At 39.9% G+C, this 22846-nt stretch overlaps 1 protein-coding gene across 3 annotated transcripts in view; it reads left to right on the top strand.

The window, feature by feature from the left end:
- CNTN5 (contactin 5) overlaps positions 1–22846 on the top strand; it is a 1171322-nt gene that overhangs the window by 1070458 nt on the left and 78018 nt on the right. For all 3 annotated transcript variants that reach the window (XM_090030265.1, XM_090030258.1, XM_090030254.1), the window contains one exon: positions 7477–7597. In XM_090030265.1, the coding sequence (XP_089886391.1) occupies positions 7477–7597 (121 nt within the window). The remainder of the gene's footprint in view (positions 1–7476; positions 7598–22846) is intronic.

Below are 22846 nucleotides of genomic sequence, written 5' to 3'. Positions count from 1 at the left end.
AAAAAAAAAACCCCCATAATATTCATCTAAAATATAGTGGCCTCTTTCACTTACCTCCAGCACTGATTTCAAATCTGTTTCATCTGGCATTAATTAGGCAAGTGGCACCCTAATTTCTGTTCTATAGCTCACCTCCTAGCTTAATCCCATCCTATAACTTCCACTTTTCTGGCTCCATGGTTTGTTAATTCTCCAGAGAGTCTTTGCTATTTACCTGTAAGAAGCCAGCACTGAAATCTGTCTTGGAATTCCTACATGCCTCTGTTACACCAATAACAGTAACAAACAATCCTTAAAAGGTATTGAGGATGGATTTTCTATCTAGTGATAGCATGGGATCAGCCACAGCATGAAGAATAAATTAATCAATGGCTGTAACTGTTGATTAATGGTTAGGGTCCACCCTTAAGTGGTTTAGAACTGGAAGTGAGACCCCCATCATCAGTACTTGGAAGCTGCTTAGCATTGAAGATGGAAGCCTGTGTTAGAATTTTGAAAGAGATGGTCAGTATTAATTTACAAATTGAGCATTGGAGCAGAGATCAGAAGCTCCTAAATTTCCTTCCATAGTCAAGTCATAAAATGGGGGGCTAGCAGGGGAGATCATGCTCAGGGCCAACCAGCATGGGTTCATCAAAGGCAGCTCCTGCCTGACCAACCTGATTGCCTTTTATGATCAGGTAACTAAATACTTGGATGATGGTGTCGCCATGGACATAGTCTTTCTAGACTTTAAGAAGGCCTTTGACACTGTCTCTTACCCCATTCTCATCAATAAATTAAGCGACTGTGGCATTGATGCCTACACAGTTGGATGGGTAAAAAACTGGCTGGTGGGGCGCACCCAGAGAGTGGTGGTGCACTGGTCGTACTCAACCTGGTGAGATGTGAGAAGTGGGGTCTCCCAGGGCTCAGTCCTCGTGCCTGCACTGTTTAACGTCTTCATCAGCAACTTGGAGTTGAAAGCACATTGTCCAAGTTTGCTGATGACGCTAAGATATGGGGCAAGGTGGGCACACTTGAAGGGAGAGAGAGGCTGCAACTAGATTTAGACAGACTACAAAAGTGGGCAGACAAGAGTAGGATGGGGTTCAATGTAGATAAATACAGGGTGCTGCACCTTGGGAGAAGGAATCCAGAGCATACATACAGGCTGGGGAGTTTCCCTCTTGAAAGCACAGAGGCAGAAAGGGATCTTGGAGTCATTATTGACTCCAAGATGAACATGAGTTGCCAATGCCAGACCGCAGCCAGCAAGGGCAGCCATACCTTGTCATGCATCTAAAGGTGCATCTCAAGCCAGACCAGAGAGGTGATACTCCCCCTCTATGCGACTTTGGTCAGGCCGCAGTTGGAGTACTGCGTCCAGTACTGGTTGCCACACTTTAAAAAGGATGTGGCCAGACTGGAGACAGTTCAGAGGAGGGCCACCCATTTGGTGAGAGGGCAGCAGGGCAGGCCCTACGAAGAGAGACTAAGGGACCTGAACCTGTTCAGCCTCAGCAAGAGGAGGCTGAGGGGAGACTAGTGTGGCAGCAGCATGTGCCACCCAAAACCAGTCTCACTGGCCAGATCCACACTCTGGCTGCTGCAGAAGAGCAGTCTTTCTAAACATTCATTAATGCACCCTTGTTACTGCACATTACGTTTAGTACTTGCATAACCAGTGTGCTTTAAAGATGGTATTTGAGGACAAGTCAATAAGAACAGATCACAGATTAAGAAACACAAGTTATACCTTCTCTGGGACTAACTTAGAAACTATATTGTCTTTTAGTTACAATATAATGCTGAGAACAGAATAAGACTTTAGGAGTATGAACCTGCTGTGTTTTTTGAGAAAATATAATTATTTCAAGTTCTATTATTCTAATTTTAAATAGTATTTTATTATTTTGATAAGTGTTTAAAGTATGTCATCCAAAACTGTTCTAGGAATTGGTATATCAAACACAGTGTGACTGTCATTTATTTGGGATTGTTTTTGCATTTTGTGTGATTGGAAAATGAACTGATAATGACAGGAAGGGATGCTTTAAATAGAATGAGAATTTCTTATTAGAACAAGAATTTCTTGTTAGTCACATCCAGAGAAAAAATTGTTAGGAAGGTATCCAGTCTCAACTGAATGAATAACCACATCAAAAAAATAATTGGAGTAAGCAGAGAGTCTAGAAGGAGTAGAAAAGGGCTTGATCAGCAAAGAAAGCCATGTCTTGGAGGTCAGCAAATGTAAGGATAAAGTGAGATTTTTCAAAAGTCAGGCAGAGTTAGATCCATCAAAGGATATTAAAACAAACAGTAGAGGATTTTTGTAGTCATATAAATAGAAACAGCAAAGAAAGAAATAAGTGGAATTGCTATGCATTTGTGGAGTATATATAATCTATGTATAACCCCAAAAGGAATTGATATTTGCATTAGTTTCTAGAAAGGAAAACATTGTTGAATTTGGCAGCAAAGGAAGGCCAGCTGTAAAAATTATTTTATGGAAAAGAAAATTATAAAATCCCAAGTGGAAGACAAAAACTCAGAGACCTTAATGTGCGTGAGGCATGGGAATTCTATCCCTGAATTCAGTAAGGTATTTTAAAAGTATATCAAGGAGGAATACTGTATGACTGAAGATTGCTAAACATGTGTCAGGTATCCAGGTTGTAGCTGTATTGGTCTAGAGGCAAAAGGAATCAAAACGTGTGGAAGAGGTAATATCTTTTATTAGACCAACTAGATATTTGCAAACAAATTTTTTTATTTATTTGCAATCTTTTGGGCACAGTCACCCTTCATTTGGCATAGGGGTGTCCCTGAAAGCTTGCAAATAAATATAATAACTTGTTTGCAAATATCTAGTTGGTCTAATGAAAGATATCACCTCTTCCACACGTTTTTATTGCTAAACATACCATTTATTTATTAGGCCTGTGCAAATAGAGAACTATTCGATTCGGAATTGAATTCAGCCAATTCAGATGCCAGAGATTCAATCAGAGATGTGAATAATTTTTCTGATTTGATTCAGCTGAATTGCTTCAGAAGATTCGGACCCAATTTGGAGATTCGGCCATAGAGTCTAATGGAGAATCAGTGAAATATCTATAACTTTGTTGTCTTTTGGCTTATTTAGATAAAACTTTCAGAAATTTTAGCTGCTACTATGATCATGATGTGTGCCAAGTTTCAAGGAGATAGATGCAGGGGTTTCTGGGAAACTGCACCTCAAATTCTGAAAGCTAAAGTAATGTTGCATGTGTTTATTAAGCTACAGGGGGGTGAAAACTGCAGGAATGGTAGCCCATGCTGAGGCCACAGAGCCTGCCAACTGTTAAAGAGATAGGTGCAAGGGTTTCTGGGTTCTGGGGCCCTGCACCCCTAGCTGCTGACAGGCAACATTTGTGACATGGGTACTTGTGCAACTGACTGTCTCTGTCTTGGGCCAGAAGCAGTTCCCAGTTCTGTAGTGATTCCTTCTTCTCCTTAGTCTGTGGTTTTGTAGGTGTTAATCCTTGCTCGTTAACTCATCTAGTAGCTAGCTACTGTGTATTGGGCTGGTCTGTGAGTGAATCATGATTGATTGGTAACATAATAGCTTAGCAGCCAGGCCTGCAGTAATTCCCTCCCCCTTTCTCCTCCCCCTTCCCCCACATGTCCCAAGACAGACACAGTTGCACAATCACCCATGACACGAGTTTTGCCTGTCAGCAGCTAGGGGTGGAGGGCCCCAGAATCCAGAAACCCTTGCACCTATCTCCTTGACAGTTGGCAGGCTTTGTGGCCTCAGCAGGGGCTAGCAGTTCTGTAGCTTTTATGCTGCTACACCTTAACACACACAGTGTCACCCATGTCACAAGTTTTGCTTGTCTGCAGCTTGAGGTGCAGTTTCCCCCAAACCCCTGCACCTATCTCTTTGAAACTTGGCAGGCTTTGTGGCCTCAGGAGGGGCTACCATTCCTGCAGTTTTCACCCCCTGTGCCTTAACACACACACAGTGTCATCTATGTCATGAGTTTTCCTTGTCACCAGTTTGAAGAGCAATTTCCCAGAAACCCATGCACCTATCTCCTTGAAACTTGGCAGACTCTGTGGCCTTTGTAATAGCTATGATCCCTGCAATTTTAAACCCACTGTGGCTTAACACACACACGTGACATGTTTTGCTTTCAGGACTTTGAGTTGCAGTTTCCCAGAAACCCCTGCACGTATTGCCTTGAAACATGGAACTCATCATGGTCTCAGCAGATGCTACCATCCCTACAAATTTTATCTTATCCAGCCAAAAGACAACAAAGTTATAAATTTCATTGATTCCCCATTATACCCTGTGGCCGAATCGCCAAATCTTTTCTGAATCTTTTCCAAATTGATTCAGAAGCTCTGAATTGATTTGGAAAGCCTAAAGCTTCCAGAGGTTCAATCTGGATTCATAGATTCAGCCTCTGAATCATCCAAATCATCTCCAAATCCAAACCTTGTACAACCCGGTTATTTATCAGCAGAGTAAAAAAACATCCTAGGCGGCTACAGAGTTAGATTTATTTTACTGGACTACAGTAAGGCATTTGATATAATACTATAGTAAAATTATTAGTTTAGCTGAAAGAGATGGGACTTAATGCAAGAACTGTAACCAGAGAACGAAACTCATGAAAACAAAGGTGACAATGGGCAATATTGAAAGAGGAAGTATCTGGCCAAAAGGAGGTTACTAGATTAATTTGAGGACCAAACTTATTTAATATTTTCATTAATGCCGTGAAACGAAAAGTAGGAGTTCAGTAATAAAATTTGCACAGGACAAAGTTGAAAAGTGCCACCAATACAGAAGGATCAGAAATCATATAAAGAAATAATAGAATGACCTTGAGGAAGGAGGTATTCGAAATAGTATGAAATTTAATAGTACTGATTGCAAAGCCATATGTTAGCACCAAAACTTCTACTAAAAGCTGGGCACTCATCAGTTTGAAACAACTGAGGAAGAAAATATGGAAAGTTTACTAGCTGATCAGAGAATTCTTTGAATCATCAGTGTGAAAAAGACAAAGGACATGGTAGCCCTAATTGGTCCAGTGGAGTATTTCCAGGAGAAACAGCAATGTGTTAGTGCCACTGCACAGGAAACTGATAACACCTCATCTGGAATGCTGTATACAATTCTGGTCACCCATGTTCAAGAAATATGACTTCAGACAGGAACACGTACAAAAGAGGCCTGTTAGGATTATTGAGGAAGAGGCAGTTCATTTTAGAAGAGGGGGCTATAAAGGATTTGGCTCACTTAGCCTAACAAAATAAAAGCTAAGAAGAGTAGTATTCTTTTTCATGGGCATGTCTTTCTAAACATTCATTAATGCACCCTAGTTATTGCACATTACGTTTAATACTTGCATAACCAAGTACTAAATCAATGTGCAGTAACTTGCGCTACTGAATAGTAGTGCTAGAGCATGACTTTTTAGTGATGCTAGCTGCGCAGTAGGGCTGTGCAAAATTTCACCAGCTATTTTGAATTGTTTTGAGCTCAAAGCAGTGAAATCAAAATTAAATGAAGGGGTTTGAAACAGCTTCAAAATGAGGACAGTCAAACCATTTCAAAAGTTTCGAAATGTTTTGAGTTTCGAACCTGAAGCTGGGCTTGCCTGCAGGAAAATAGGAAGTAAGGACAGATATTCACTTGTAATTACATGTGCAGTTACCATACCTGAATAAACTGTGGAGCTGATTGCAATAAGCAATTAACACCAGAGCCATAACAGTTTATTCAGGCACAGCACATAGAGCCCAGGTGGAACAGCCCGAGCTGGCAGGGGGCCCCACGGTAAGCCTGCCAACCCTGGGCTGCTCCCCCCAGCTCAGTGTGCTGCAGAGGGACTTGCTGGGGCACAACAGAGCTTCACTGTGAGGCTAGCTGGCTTCTGCGCATTAAAAGCTCCAGAGCAAGGTAGCACTTATTATTACAAATACTACCCTGCTGCAGAATGTATTAGTTTCCTGCACCTTAATAGAGGCATATATGTAGATACTGACATATTTACTGCAGAGGTAAATAGTCAGTTCTGCAATAAATGTCTCATGGAGACCCGCCCTATAAGTACATCAGAAGGTAAGCACCAGAGATGCTGGAGCCCACCAGAGATGGGCTGCAATCTGCACCCCACCCCCCGACTCCAGAGCCAGCTGAGGAAACCCCAGGATGGACCTTCCCCCCTTGCCTTCTCCTTCTCTCATTCTGAGAGGGAGTTTGGAGAGAGGGGTGGGGTTGGGGGTGGGGTTAGGTGAACACCTGTTGGATCAGGAGGGTCGATCTAACTCATGGCTCTTTTTGTGAAGTGCCATGAGTTAGACTGGGGAGCTGCACATCTGTCACTGCCCTCAATCAGTTTATGGAAGAGATTATATGGTATGATTACTTGTAATAGCAGGGAGGGACTAGATTCTATGCCCCTGAAGATATGTTCCAGTCCTAGGTTGAGAACATAGTTTTCTTGTAGTCCACAGATTCTGTATTAACCACAAGAGCTTTTTAATATCCTCAAGAAGTAAACCTCTATGAATATCTTAGCAACCCAAGAGTTTTCATGCCCTTGACAATAAATCAACAAGAGTGACTTCTTCTGGTAACTAATGACAAGAAATAAAGGAAAATAAAATAAAAATACCAAAGCAAATAATTTGGGGACATGATATACTGAAAGCATTAAAACAAGATGTGATTCAGAAGGAAGGCATAAATAGCAGCATAAACCTCTTCATATTTTCCATATTAATGCTGAAAAAACCAGCCTATTAGCATCACACATAATATAGCATAGTAATTCTAAGAACTACAATAAATTTAGGAGAGTTAATTTGTCAAGTTCAGCTGCTTTAAATTTAAAAAGTGAGGGAAACAGAAATGCACTGGCAGTCTATCTTGGTTTACCATGCTGTTTAAAAACTATTCTATATTACCATCTTGAGAAAAACCTAATGGAAATATAGCAAAAGCTCTGTCCAAAATGCAGCTGATTGTACTGCACTGCAGCTAATGCCACCACTACGACCAAAGGGAGTTGGAGCTCTTCCCAGAACAGGACTCCTTCCCTTTTCACTCCATTCATAATCCTTTATCTTCTAAAGCAGGACAAATTATTTTTGTTTTACTTAATAAATTAGCTTCTTATTGCCCATTTGGAAAACTTTTCTTTGTGCATGCAAGTGTGTATAAATACTTCTTAAATAAAATTAATGTTTTCTTCTTGGTTAGTTACTGAATGTTTAAAAAAACATGGAATTCTGACTTCTAATCCCTCATACAAAATTGCTTAAAAAGCAGTCCTTGCTTTTTAAAGGGAGATATTAGTATGCTTGCTTTTTGTAATGTAAGTTGTAAAACCTGCATTGGTGACTTTGCCACACTGAACAAAGCACCCTCACAAAACACCTTGAACAGGCAGATTTGCAACATTTTAAACTGGCACTTCATCCCTCTTTCAGCAAGCATCCTCTGCAGATTTAATGATCAGGAACATCCTTCTGATGCATGCTGGGAGATATGGCTGCAGGGTACAGACCACAGCAGACAGTGTGTCAGATGAGGCAGAACTTCTTGTTAGGGGTGAGTATGCTAATAGCAAAGTCTGAAGACATGATCACCATAAATTATCATACAAAGGAATTTAAATGCATGGACTTTGAGCACATCAGTACTATGCATTATACTATACAGATTTTACAATATAGATGTTATTTTTGCTTGACCTTTTTGTCTTTGACAAAGCTGTACGGTAAACAAGTCTGCAAAGTACATATGAGTAACAGTGGCAATCTTTAAATGGACCCTCAGTTTCTAAAAGAGTTAACAGCATAAAAAGCATAGAATTTTAACAATTTTAATTGAGACTTAAATATCTAAGTGAGATAGATGAAATGGGCTTTTTGGTTCATTTTTTTCCTTTATTATTATAAATTGTTTCTCACTTTCTCTGAGGCTCAAGGGTTTGAGAATATAAACTGTGCTTCTGTTGCAGGGGACTGCTCAATTTTTAGTAAAATTAAAGGTCTAAGTATTAGTCAGAGAGTAGTTTATAATTTGAACTTTTTTCTGGCTAAATAATGACCAAACTCGGGTAATTTGTTAGTAGCCTGCAGCCACACTGAAGGCTCAATCCTGGCAGTTTCTGAATACTACCAGAGAGGTGCAGACTGCCATCGGTTCCCACGGAGGCCAGTTGTTATTTAGAGCTCTCAGCACCCCACAGGAGGGATCCTCTGTGCTTCGCAGGATTAGCCAGGCCTCCAGTTAGCATAAAATAAAGAATTGGTCACATTTTGCACAGCTGTAGGTCCCATCCTGCAATGAATCCATCTGTCTTCATCAATTCGTTATGGGACTTGTGGTCTGTGGTGCCCTACATATTTGCGTTTAAAATGAAGGATGCTGCATTATAACATTCCTAATGCCTCATTTATGTAACAGTTCATACTTTATATAGCATGCAGTGTTTTAAAATAGAATAAATTATATTATTGACATATGAGAAACTCCAAGCAGGATACTAAGCCTAGAGATGATAATATTTTTTTAAATGCTTTTAGCTTATTCTGCTACTTCTTTGCATTTGATTTTCACCCTGTCAGTCATTTGAACAGAGAAACCATGAATCTAAGGAGAGAAATTACATTTGGTGAGAAGTATTTTGTTAAAGTTTCCATGTGGAGGACCATAGTGCTTTTATTAACCTATGGCATTCTATAAATGTCATTTCACTTATTAAGTATCAAAAATCTCTCAACCTACTGGTGTTTGGTATCCCACAGTCTTTCTTCTAAATTATGCAAATGTGACTCTCCCCCTCCCCCCCTCTTTATAACCTCTTATGGTCAAGTAATTATTTCTTGCTCCACTGGGTTTATTTTTATTTATATGAATTTACTGTGTTTTGTTACAGAGAGAAAATCTCAGAATAGGAGTTTTGAATGTAAGAGTAACAAAGGCATTGTTTGGGGCATTAAAAACAATAGATTCAGGTGTCCCATTAACATGCCACTTAGTGACAGCTTTATAACATCATTCAAATTCAAATATGTCATGCTTGTATTCCATATTCTTGGTGCATGGTAAATTAAAGAATGGAGCAACATTTCAGCTTCACAACTAGTGTGTATTGTGTGACTACAGTTTTTGTACTGATATAAACCTCTGGTCTTATTACACAATATGATCTTGTTAGTTTATTCAAGAAATTAATTTCTTATTAGATATTTTTAACACATACGAAGTAGGATAGATTAGATTCTTCACCTCAACATTGTTTTTGCCAAATGAAGGCTATTTTTTTCTTTATTTTTGTTTTTCAGTAAACATTTCAAGCAGCTTCCATGTAGTCATGGCTAGCTGTTCCTGTTGGTAAACCTCAGCAAAATTCATGCAGAATAGTAAAAAGAATGCAAATATTTGCTTTCCCTTATTTTGCTAAAATTATTTTACTTCCATCTTTAGGTACCTTTCCTTTTTTTCCCACTATATCTCTTGGTGCTTTACCACTGGATAACTGTCCAGTAGTCCCAGATTGCAGTGTCACTGCAGATGCCTCAAGTTCAATGCCTGAGGTTCAATGTCCTTGGGTATGCTGGAACTCATTCAGCAGAAGAGATCAGCAGCACAGAATCCATTTAAAGGAAGAAGGAATTGCCATGTGTTTAGGAAATTTGCTACCACTGTGCAGTGATGATAGAGAAAGCCAATTTACCATTTACTGCTATTTATTTGTTAGTATAGCTTTTGGGTAGAACAACTTCTCTGTGCCATCTTCTGTCATCTATGCTTTTAATGTTTTATTATGAAACCAGTCTGATATTTTTTACATATCTGACTGGTAATATGTAAGATCTTCTTTACTCAATGTCACCTCCATCTCCTTCACAGTAAGAATTTGCACAAAAAGTTGAACAAAAATCACTTAACATCTTTTTTTACATATTCACAATTATCAGTTTGTGCAAATGGAGCATGTCATACTATGTTATGTTAAATTATTGTATTAACATTAAGTTCAAATAATTTTTTGTCATTTCATAATAAGAGCTTTAAAAGACAACTGCACTTAATCCTGGCCTGTCAGGTGGAACAACAGCAACACAAATCTTTACAAGTCCAGTGCTTGACCAGTTCTTGATACTTGTCCAGGAACAGTTTTCCCTTTCCTAATGCCATCCTGGATTACCAACCTTTATTTTATTTGCATGTCTTGAGCTTTCTATGAATTACAACTAGCAACAGAGCAAAAAGAAGAATTTTTCAGCTTGGCTGGTTTTGTGACTATAATTGGCACCACTTTTGTACTCATGCTGTCTCTGTACTAATTTTTTACAAAGAAGTGATTACAAAAACAGAAGGCTCTAATGCAGGATAAATATGCATGTCATGTTCTGACACTAATGATGTGATCACAAATGCGGTTACCATATACCCACATACCAGCCAGGAAGCTTAGTCTCCGCAGATGTCTCAGCTGATCCTGTAGCCAACGATGTGTCAGGTTTCCTCAAGACAAAGCCTGCTTGGTAAGTTAATTTCTTTTTAAAGACTGTCTTCCAAAAAAAAGTTTTATTGTGTTTTTATTTTACCATAATGCTGTGGAAATTCTGAAACAGTCTATGCATTCATTTTTCTTGTAACAGTGGATATCTTCATGATCTGGTATGTCCATCATCTTCAGTCTAAGGAATGTTAAACCACCAGATAGATGTGTCATGGAAAGAACAGACATTGTAATGAAAATACTTTTATTACCATAGTACTACAGATCAGCATTGGTTTCACCAGACACATTTGGCTGAGGTAAATAGTATCGTTTGTTTGCTGTCAAGTACTTCCCTAATACAGTAAATCACCTTACAAGAGGAGGATTTAACACAAAAAAACCCAATAACAGCCACATAATTAAACATAGCTCATTTTTGCCAAGAAGAGATGAGCATGCTCTTGAAACATTATAATCCAATTTCTAATGAACTCAAAAGTAATCCTGACCTTGACTGAGTTCATATGGACCTCTTCTTCTTGGATACATGTGATTAATGTGCATGAATAAACTGGTGCTTATTGCTCCAGAGCTTATTGCTCCTGTGTGCACTGTTTGAATATGCACCTGGGAGCAAAAGACTCTGGAGTATATTGATGGCGCACAAGTTAGAGCAGCCCAGGCTAACAGGCGACCCCGGGAGTAGGGCAGGTTAGGTTAATATTTATAAGTCCTAACCTGTTGTGGAGTTAATTAGTTTCATGCACTATAATAGGGGCACACAGGTAGATGCTGAGATATTTACCACACAGTAAATGTCTCGTATTTACATGCCCCTTGTAAACAATATATTCTTCTGCTCTCTTTTCTGCAATTTTGGAATACCTACTTACAGAAGGCATAATGCTGTTCCACTGTGCAAAGCAGAGAGAAGATTTTTGAGGTCACATACGAGATAAACTATCATCTGTACTGTGCCTCATCAAATGTATTGAACCTCCCACCTTTTAATATTTTAATATTGATGTCATTCATGAAAACTATTATTAATCACAGAACATTATGGCAAACTTCTAGTTCTCTTTGGATTATTATTGTTCTAGAGACTTTTAGTTCAGGTTATGAGTTCTTTGCTGTTGACACAAGAAGTAAAATGACTATTAGTAAACTTTACTCAAAACATAATCAGAGTTACCAGATATATTCTATCACCTGAGCCCTATCTGAACATTCAAGCTCATGTATTTGTTTTGCTAGACTTGGTTACAGTATGCCGATAAGTTGCATCGATCACCCAGTACTAACTACCTGCTGTAGGCTGCATTACAGACCACATCTTAATAATCCATCCATCAGTCAGTACATCTGTTACAAATTATCAAACCTTCTTTCAGATTGTTCTGTTTAAATGGTCCACACAGACTATAGCTTTCTTCCTCTTTGTCTAAGTCAGTCAGGTGGTATCTTCTATATGGTCCCAACAAGGTCACTGTCAAAGTGTGACAGGTATACTTTTTCACTATATGGAATTTAAATAGTACATTGTGGGCACATCTACACATGCAATTATGGTACCTGAATAAACTGCAGAGCTAAAACTCCAGTGTTAATTGCTCCTGGGCTTGCCATTTGAACATGCACCCAGAAGCAATTAACTCTAGAGCAGTAAGCTCCGCAGTTTGTTCAGGCACAACATGTGGAGCCAGGGCAGAGCAGTCCTGGCTGGCCGCAGCCCCCAGGGGTCAGCCTGCCAACCTGGGGTTGCTCCACCTGGCTCAATGTGCTGCAGAGGGGCTGGCTAGGACACAAGGGAGCTTCAGCATGGGGCTAGCTGGTAGGCAGGCCCCTAACCATAGCACACTCATACCCCAGCCAGCAGGCAGCGTTTACACATGTGCTGCTGCAGAGATTTTTACTCCACAGCAAATAGTACTTGTATGTACAAATACAATCCTATTACAGTGTATGTTAGCTTACTTTAGTCTCATAGGGTCAAACGTGTAGACACTGCGATGTTTACTCTGCAGCTAATTATTCAACTGTGCAGTAAACGTCCTGTGCAGTTTTGCCCTGTATAACCTTGTTATGGAAGACATTAAGACTTAGATTGCAAATGATACAATTTTATAACAAATTATAAGATGACTAGCAGTTTGCAAGGAAATCACAATGACCTATTTAAGACAATTTGTAGATGGATAATATTTGAAGAACTAATTTTAAAATGTCCAGGAGTTTCTGTCTCTCCTATCACAAAGAAGTGTGTAAGATTAAACTGTGCCTATCTCTCCATTGTATTGATCAATGTATCACTCAAAATAAATTACTTAAGTGCTTCTGATAGTTGTATTATATTTTTTAAGGAGCAACTTTGAAAGAAAAAAAATCATATTCTTGAAAGAGCCACTTTAGCATGCTGTGTCTTGAACAGTCCTCTGGTCTTTGAGATTTCACTGAAATAATTTAATCTTGTTATCTCCAGTGGAAGTTAATGATGTAAATTCTGGAATTTACCTAGTTTCTGATACTAAGAGCTTTCTGACTATATTTTGTCAACCACTGAAATATGGTTCTCCATTTTAGCAGTGTGTACTCAAACTCTTTGTTGTTGTTGTTGTTACAGATGTGGATGGACAATGTTCCTTTCCCATGAAGCAAAAAAGACATTGATGTTCATCATCCCCCTGGAGTTTCTGGACTATGTTATACATGTTATGGGGAACCTATTAGCATATATAAGTTAATTAAAAAGAAATTCAACCATATGATTATTAGTATTAGCGTCATGACAAAAAGATCATATTGTAAAAAGATAGAAAATGTTTGTATCTACCCAAATAAAAAAAAATCAGTTTTCTTTTCAGTGAATAGTATGCACTGTATGACCATTTACAAAAAGCTAATCAAATGAAAATCAACTGGAAATAAAATGAGCTTAAAGATCACAAAGCATATTGAGAGTTTTAAGATCTTAAACAAAAGTATAAAGAAGGATTTTGTAGAGTAAAAGGGTGAAGGCCTTTGTGACTACAAATTGCAGTTTTAAAAGTACACATTTTGTGGTCTAAATACATTTAAAAAAGAAAAAGCTGTTCATATTGCAAAATGATAAAAGTACCAACCTAAGCAAGAAATCTACTCTCATAATATGTTTGTGAAGAAGCAATGGTATGTGTTTCCTCTGAACTTCACTAACCTAGAGAGAATATAACGTAGGAACTCCTAGTTAAGCTGACCATACTGCTGCTCTCAGTTGTAATGATGCCAATAAAGCTTGCAGACAAGTATCTGAGTTTAAAGGCCATCACCACAATTTTATTAAATGTAACACAAACAAGTATAGCAGGTTTCTTTTGTCCCTTAAAGGTGCATTCAAACTATAACAGCGACTACTCAGACACCTCTAACCCCAATATCTCAGCCCAAATAACTGGATTTATGGTTGGTCCAAAGTTAAAACCAAACTCCTTCTCAGGGGCCTTGATCTTGCATCATGTACCTGTGCCAGGAAGTCTTTGTTGGATATTGGTCCTTGTCTACATGCCTTTGTTTCCAGTTCCTGTAGTGTAGACTCATCTGCTCTCAACTCCAAATCTACATTCAAAGAAGGGAACCAAGATGACCAATTTTTCTGTCACAAAGATTCCTGCACAGCATGCTATGATAAAGTAACTCAACCAGTTAATTTTCTTCAGTACACTATAGCTTGTAGATTGCCTGCCCTTCAGAGTTCTGGAGCATCCAATGGTCAAAGCAAGATTTATTTACTTAAATCTTACTTACTATATTTAATAAGTCTAACTGATTTGTTGCTTTCTATTTAAGAGTATAGATCTTGCAAATTCTATAATAATTACAAGAGAAACAAAAATCTGAGGGGAATAACACAAGGGTACACATTAATTCCAAAGTTGTCTTACACAAATGAAACATTTATATATTATATCTGCTTATCATTCATAACATAATTCAATCATTACAACTGCATATACATAATCCAATACTGATTACAAACATGCCCTTATTTTAGGTAAGCACATTCCAATGTCATCTTGTTTTGTATCAAGCTACATATGTTCCTTCATTTCAAAATAAGCATATGCCAGACCTATCTGGTTTTGTACAAAGCACAAGACCTTTGTTCCATTCACTCAGTTCCCCTGAATAATGTCTAGTCCTTCCAGGTCTTCTAACTTTTAGCTTTTAACCCTTTCCAGTCATTTTAATGAAGGCAGGGCCTGAGATTACCACTCTAATAATGAGGCTATTGGAAGAAGAAAAAGGAAGAGGAGGAAGAAAAGGAAGATGATGAAGAGGAAGATCATTTTCCATGTTTTAAGAGAAAAGAGTGACTAGTGTTATATTTTTGAAATAAAGGTACAGGTGACTTCTTTCAGAGACAGATACAGGCCATGATGCCTAAATGGATGGAGGCAACTTTCAAAAGCTGTAAGTTCTCAGGAAATGTACCTAACACTGAGAGTGCCATCAGTGTTACCTTTTGGGTAGCTCTTGGAGGCTCCTTACTTATTATATGGGACTTTTGTTATTCCATTCTACATAGCAGGCACACCATCAAAGGCCTGCTCTGCAGTTCAGTTTGGTGGTGTGCTCATCTTCAGCACTGAGATGGAACATATCCCAAGTGTCCAGTATGGAGCCCATTTATATCAACAGGCAAAAAGGAAAAAAGCAAAAAACAGCTCATCCCCACCACCACCACCACCACCACCACCAATTTCCTACAACACGAACAAGATCCAAAATTATACCAAACAAAAATAACTAGCAGAGTTGGTTACAGTGGATTTTCACCCAGGATAACTGAAACATGAATTTTTGAGGAAATGTTAATATATTGGAGCTTTGAAGGTTTAGTAATTAGTCATTTCTGGGTCAGAGGGAAACTGGAAGGCTAGAGACATGCTAAAATAATAAAGCAGAATAATTGTAAAATGGCCTCTAACTTAATAATTTGTGGTGCTTTTTTCACTCCAAATTTAGGCATGCTCTTCAGAATGAGCCTGGTATTTTTAAAACCAAACCAATTTTCCAAGCCAATATAAGAGAAAAAGTCTAAATTAATGTTTTGTAACTGAAGAACCAGATTGCAGAAAAGGATCTGGGGGTTACAGTGGGCAATAAGCTGACTATGAGCCAACAGTGTGCTCTTGTTACCAAGAAGGCTGATGGCATACTGGGCTGCATTGGTAGGTGTGTTGCCAGCAGGTCAAGGGAAGTGATTATTCCCCTCTATTCAGCACTTGTGAGGACACATCTGGGCTAGGGACAGACATTACACATAAACCAGTTTAAGTGATCAGAAACAATTTTAAACCTGTAACAGAACAGATGTTAAATGCACATAAACCAGTTTGAGAATGGCTGAAACTGGTTTGAGATAAACCTGGTTGAATGTAGTATCAGACTTAACTGATTTGACTCAAACCTGTTTATGCAATGACTGTCCCAGACCCCTTGGTGGTTTAAGATAAACCAGACTCCCCCAGCATCCCAGCATGCTCTCTGGGCTGGGCGGGGCTTTCTGCTCCAGAGCAGGGCTAGCCCCTCCCCTCTGCTCCCTGGCTGCATCTTGGCAGTCTGCTCCCCACCCCCTGCTAAGCAGGCATTCCCCCATCCCTCACAGACACTTCTTAGCATTAATTAGCAGACCACATGCTGGCTACCTCTGAGCTGTGGCACATGGAACAAAGGCAGAATCAACAGATAACTGGTAATGTCCCTCTGTCCTCTCAATAGGGTGATAAACGCTGAGTTAAGGATGATAAACATTCACTGCTGGGCTGTTGTGGGTGGAGGAGGCGGGGGGACACCCTCCCTAATTACATCATTCTGCCAGGGTCCAGCCATGATCCCCTCAGCTCAGCTCGGTGCAAGGGAAGGGAGGGCTGCTCTAGTGCCCCCCAGTGTCTAGCCTGAGCCACTGCAGCCATGCACCTGTATTTCTGGGATGTCTATCTGGTTACAAAACTGATTTAGCCTAGGCAGGTTAGACTAACTTGCAAAGATTGAATCGTTTCAGGCTCAGGCTTTTTGCATGTCTGTCCCTAGCCCTGGAGTACTGTGTTCAGTTTTGCCACTCCCTCCCCCTGCCTCCCCCACACACCCACTTACAGACAGGATGTGGACAGATTGGAGAAAGCCCAGCAGAGAGCAACAAAAATGGTTTGGGAGCTAGAGCACATGATTTCTGAGGAGAAGCTGAAGGAACTGAGCTTATTTAGTTTGGAGAAGAGAACATTGAGAAGGAATTTAATAGCAGCCTTCAACTACCTGAAGGGAGGTTCAGAAGAGGATGGAGCTAGACTGTTCTCAGTGGTAGCAAATGACAGAACAAGGAGCAATGGTCTGAAGTTTCTGCAATGGAAGTTTAGTTTAGATATTAGGACAAATTTTCTCACTAGAAGGGTAGTAAAACACTGGAACAGATGTTGGCTGGGATGATCTAGTTGGGGAAGGTCCTGCTTTGAGCAGGGGGTTGGACTAGACCTCCTGAGGTCCCTTCCAACACTAATATTCTATGACTGCAACTTCAGCTCTGAGGAAATTACTACCTTACTTAATATAGAAGAGTCAGGAGTCCCAAACATCTTATACATGCACCTAGCAGCATTTTGGCCCTGAAATAGTACTGTGTTGCAAAGGAGAATTGTAAAGAATTGTTGCTTGCAATGGAATAGGAGATGAAATATAATAAGTGTCAAGTTTGAAATGCAAGCTAAACAAAAGCCTTGTAAGGTTTGAAACAACTCAGTTTTTCAAGTACCCAACAGCATATCCAGATTGGCCATTCTTCACTTACATTGATTTCAAACTTCTCTTTTTTCTGGCCTTCAGGAAGGCCAAAAAGCAGTCATGAAATTCTTCTTCCTATTGCCTATCTCTTCTCAAGCACCTAATCTTCAGCTTGAAAACTACAGACTCTGCCCCACCAACATCTCTCCTTTCATTTCCTCCCAACCTCTTGTTGCTTTTTTCTGATGTTCCCATTACATATGGCACATTTTACTTATTCTTGATCTGGTAAGTCATCCCTTTTCTTTTCTCCCCAAGCAGCCTTTCTTTAAATTCCTCAAAGCCTCCTCCTCCCTAAGAGTATTTTCCTTGTTCTCACCTTATTAAGCTATTGTTCAATGATTTGTTTCTTTTTGTTCTGTCCCTCTTAGACTACCTTTTCACAGAAGAGTTTGTTTGCAAAGCACTAACTAAAAGTACAGTGCTTTTTGTTGTTATTCTCCTCAATAAAGATGAGAAGGATTATATAGATCAGTCATTATCAGAGTAAAAACTATGAGAAATTAATTTGTTATTTCATGCCATTCCTAAACAGAAAACTAGGTTATGTCTAGGAATTTAAAGGAACAGAAAGAAACAGTGTTACATGTAATAACGAAGGCACTGTACTTGGTAATAGAATCATAGAATCATAGAAGTCGGGTCGGAAGGGACCTTGTAGATCTTCAAGTCCGACCCCCCGCCTGGGCGGGAGAAAAAGACTGGACTCAAATGAGTCCAGCCAGGTAGGCATCAAGCCTCTTCTTAAAGATCCTCAGGGTAGGAGCCAGCACCTACCCTGGCTCCTACCCTGAATAGACTTTCAAAAATCACAAATTACCAATAGATGCAGGTAGCATAAATGACTGCTCAAGATTATAATTCTGACAATAAATTACACATAACAAATTTTCCAAATGCAAGCCTCATTGTCCTAAAATAAGTGAATATTCCTTAACTAAATATCAGGTCTTTGGAGATGCTTTCTAGAAGACATGAACAGCCTTTATACTGACTGGGTTTCCATTGATTCAATAACTGTGTAATAGGACAGTCCAGTCCAAGATGCTTTTCCTACAAAGATCCACTGCACTGAAGTATATTTAGGTCCAGTCATTTTCCGTGCTGAGTTTATTGAAGTGTTAGCGGACTGTACATTTTCCCCCTAAATTGGCTGTTCTCAAATAAAAAATAGTTTTAGAGATCCTGAACAACATAGCCCTTGGGAGAAAAGCTTATCTACATTAACCATCCAGCTGACATTATGAATGATTACAGCTGAGCATAAAATTTAATGAGATTTCCACAAAAATGAGTGACATCCTCATAGCAGTCAGGTCCTGCCTAACTGTTGTACATTTGTCATCACTGAGGCTTTTGTCCCTTATTAATCCACTTTCAAAAGTGCTTGATGTTGGAAATGGAAGTGCTTTTTAGCAGTCTTCCTACAGGTTGTGAAAGAGCACACATCTCAGAAAGCATAATGACACATTGTCATGACTATGAATACATTTAAAAGGTTTAAAAACCGAGAGAACTCTGGCAACAAATTACATGGAGACTTTAACATGCAATGTCTATATAACTAAATTTCTACATATTTAATGTAAACAGAATTTTTTTATTATTGCTGTAACACGGTGGTTAGAGACTTTCTAAAATTATGTGCCATAAGTAGGGAGATAAGTTATCAGACAAGGCCAGCATTGCAAACATTTTCCTTTAATGTTTCTTGTAGTCAGGGCCAAATCTGAGTCTAGATACTGCAATGTATCACCTTGGTCTCCAGCTATTTCCATTTAATTACATCATGGTTTCAACTTCTCTTTAGAGAAGTGTTTAGCTGTCATGGTTGTGAAGAAAAATAAATAAGTAATATATTATGAGTATGCAGACAGCCTGAGACAATTCCAGAAAGTGGTAGGAGACAACTGTCATATTTATCTTATTGTAATACTAACTCTAAAATAAGCTGCTCAAAAATGAGGGCCTTCCAGAACCCCCAGAATATAAAGGCAGGAGAGGAAACATCAGGATGTAGAATGGCTGGTCCATAGGCCAATGGTAAGGGACTAGGGCATGGGTAGCTGGGCTAAGTAACCTGTGTGGCAGGATTGGAGTCCAGAAACCAAAGTCAGGAGTGCAGCACTGAAGTCATAAATCAAGTTCAGAAGCCAAAATCACAGCCAAAGTCAGGATTAGATGAGGGGCTCCAGGTGGGTCGAGGCCACAGCACAGTGGTCTGTTGTCCAGACAGCTTGCTGCTGTCTGTTCTGGGCTTATATGGGGCTAAGCAAGCATGACCCTCTTCCTTTAATATTTGGACATCATCTTAATCCTTGATAACTTCCAGCTGGGGCCTGGGCAAGAAGGCCTAGATTCCCTATGCTGATGCTGAAAGTCTAGTCTCCTCCTTCCAAGCCTGCTACAAACTGGATACTGCGGAGATGAGTTTAATGTTATGAGGAAAATAAGTGTATGTATCCTAGAATACAGTTCCACAGCCTTTCAGGCAGATTTTATCCCCAAAATCAACATCCATCGTACATTTCTACTGAATATCGAGTAATATAGTTCAGTAGGTATAATTTTCATCTGGTGGGTGTGTCTACACATGCAAATAATCTGGAGAATTTTAGTACTCTAAAGTCTCCCTGGCAGCAGACTGCTCCCACTCCCTGCAGCCCTGAATCAAGCCTCTGCAGCAGCTGGAGGAACTCTAGGCTTCCCCTGGGTGCTAGACCAGGGGCTGGCAGGGAGCATGGGGCCAGGAGAAAGCTGTCTTCTGGCAGGGGCTGGGTCATTGTTCCCTGTCCCTGGAAGCTGCCCATTGCTGGGGCAGGCTGCACCCCAGGTAGAGACACAGTCCCCCTGTCCCAGCAGCAGGGAGCTGAGGCTGGGAGATCCCAGCCCAAGCCCCACAGTTGCAAGGCCAGGCTGGGAGATCCTGCCATGGCAGAGCTCAGGCTGAGAGATAAGGATCTTCTAGCCCTGGCTTTGTGATCATGCTTAAGGAGCAAGGGCTGGGAGCTGCCTGCTGCCAGACCAGGGGGATATTGCACTCACTCAGGCTCCAGTGCCCGCCCAGTGCCCGGAGCCTGCCCCAGCAGCAGACAGCTCCTGAAGACAGGGAGCAATCTCCCACCCCCTGCTGCCTGGCTGACCAGGAGCAAATATGTTCCCAGTCAGATATCTACACGTGCAGTACTCTGCCATAAGTAATCGAAAGTAAACTTGCTTCTTTTATTTATAGGTAGCAAATTTACTCATAATTAGAGTAAATTGCTCTACAGTACGTGTCTGCACATGTAGATGGTGATGTTTACTGCACAGCATTTAGCTCTAATCTCAACTAAAATATCACGTGTAGATGTCTAGACATGTCCACGGACAAAATATTTGCTGCCTAAAGTTAAAAGAAAGGAACAGGATATCAAGGCATGACAGAGTTCCGTTTCTGACAAATCTTATGTTGTTAAAGCAAATAGTGGGCAAATTATAAAGCCAAATTATATTAGCTGTTTGGTTGGCAAAACAGCATATCTGATGAGGTGAGATTCTACATATTTTTTTAGATGGAGGATTAAATTCTCTTTTGACCCTTCTGTCCTCTCTCTGACATTTTTCCAGTTATGACTGGTTATGACTGTCATAATGTATTACAGGAGACTTACAGGCTAAGGAGAGGATGGAACCAATAAAGGATTTAGGTGCCTAAAGCAAGTACCAAAATTGTGGTCCAAAAAGCTACTCACTGAGTGTATCTACACATGCACTTTAATTCGCAGTAGCCTATTCTACTGTGCATTAAAGTGGTGCGTAATAGTGTAATAGTGCATAATACTCTAATGCTCATTAGAATAGGCTACATACAGCACATTGTGTCACCTGAAAAGCATGTGCTTGTGCTACTGCACATTACTGCATTTATTTAGTACCTCGTATTGAAGGTACTAAATTGAATATGTATTAGGAAAAGTGCATGAATGCACATGTAGATACACCCACCTACTGCCCCACTGGACTTCAAATACCTAGACTTCTGCTTCTGGGCATGCTCAGAATTGACTGGACCTGTAGGAACAACTTGATGCCTACTTCCTGTTTAACCCTCACTAGGGTCCATAAAAAGAACTTCCTCTACCTAGCTGTCTTGATGGATTTTGTCAGGTAAGCATTCTCAGAGGATATCTCATGCACACACTAACGGGCTCTCAGGTAGCAGTCACTTCCTTGTAAAATGTCCTCTTCAGCCACTGTTTATGAAAGGGACTAGAGCACTCAGCCACGAAGTAGGAAACCTGGACTCAAAACTCTTTGTCCTAGAGAGAGCCCAAACCCAGTTGGAAGTGTTTTTTATTTTACCTGATGCCTGTTTAATGTAAAATCCCAATGTGCTGCCAAGAACAGGGTCCCAGCTGAGAGCCCCAAGTACTTGTATTCACAGTCCCATGCCCATTTGTTCTTTTTCTCTGGCTCTGTGTCTTGATATTCTTCTGTATAATAGCACAGCGTGACTAGGAGGTGTGAAGTGTGCCCCAGAGCAGAAGTGGTTAGAGCACTCTTTCAGAAGGTAGGAGTTATTGGTTTCAACATCCTCAGGAGAATGAGGACATTGAACCTACATCTCCCACTTTCCAGGTGAGCTTTTTAACCACTAGGTTGTTAAAAAGTAGTCAGCCTCCTCTTCATTCAGTAGTTGTGTATTTAAAAAAAAATGATAAAAAGTATTCTGTGCAGACCCTGATCTTCTTATCCTATGTTAGAGGCAAGGATTATTTTGGGCGTGATACCTTTTATTGGACAAACTGCATGGCTGGAATAAAGTTAGACATGCTGGATGCAGAATCTGATAAAGACTGTCTTACATTTGAAACCTTATTTAACCTTGCTCCAACCATGCAGTTGGTCCAATAAAAGATATCACCCTAAGAAAATCCTTGTTTCTCACATAATTCTAGGGCTCTATCTCTAACATTACTCTAAGACAAAAATATTTCAAATGAAACATCTCAGAGTATGTCCACTATACAGAGATGCTCAGGGAACTCAGTGAGATGAACTCCTCATTGCTGGCTCCTAAGAAACTGTGGAAAGGGTCAGTTGGGATCTAAGTGTTGAAATGCTCAATATGGAGACATCACTTCTGGGCTTGCCCAGAGGAATTCTTGGGGAATTGTGTGATTAAAATGTGGGACTTGTTAGAACAAGAGGTTTTTTAAACCTTTTATTTTTCATGTCCTTGTGACATGATTTTTATCAGAATTTGCAGATTCATTTAAATCTGGCCCGGCCACACTATGAGTGTTTCTACTGTGGAGTCTAACTCATGACCTCTGGGCTGCCAACCATGCACCTTAGTGCCCACACCACCTCAGCACCCCTTTTTTGAGACTGTGAACTTAATGAGAATCCTAAAAAGATTGGATATTTATTGTGTATCAAGAACATCCAGATTTTTTATAATTAATTATGGTGTAAATTTAGTAAAGGCTGTTAATCTGTTTTCCCTTAGAGCTTAATCCAATCTGTAACTATAAGCAATT

The sequence above is a fragment of the Crocodylus siamensis genome, chromosome 1, assembly GCF_052110815.1.
Source record: "Crocodylus siamensis isolate JL-2025a chromosome 1, ASM5211081v1, whole genome shotgun sequence".
In the NCBI taxonomy this organism is placed as follows: domain Eukaryota; kingdom Metazoa; phylum Chordata; order Crocodylia; family Crocodylidae; genus Crocodylus; species Crocodylus siamensis.
Note: the sequence above shows the minus strand (reverse complement) of the source record. Positions and strands in the feature narration are given on the sequence as shown.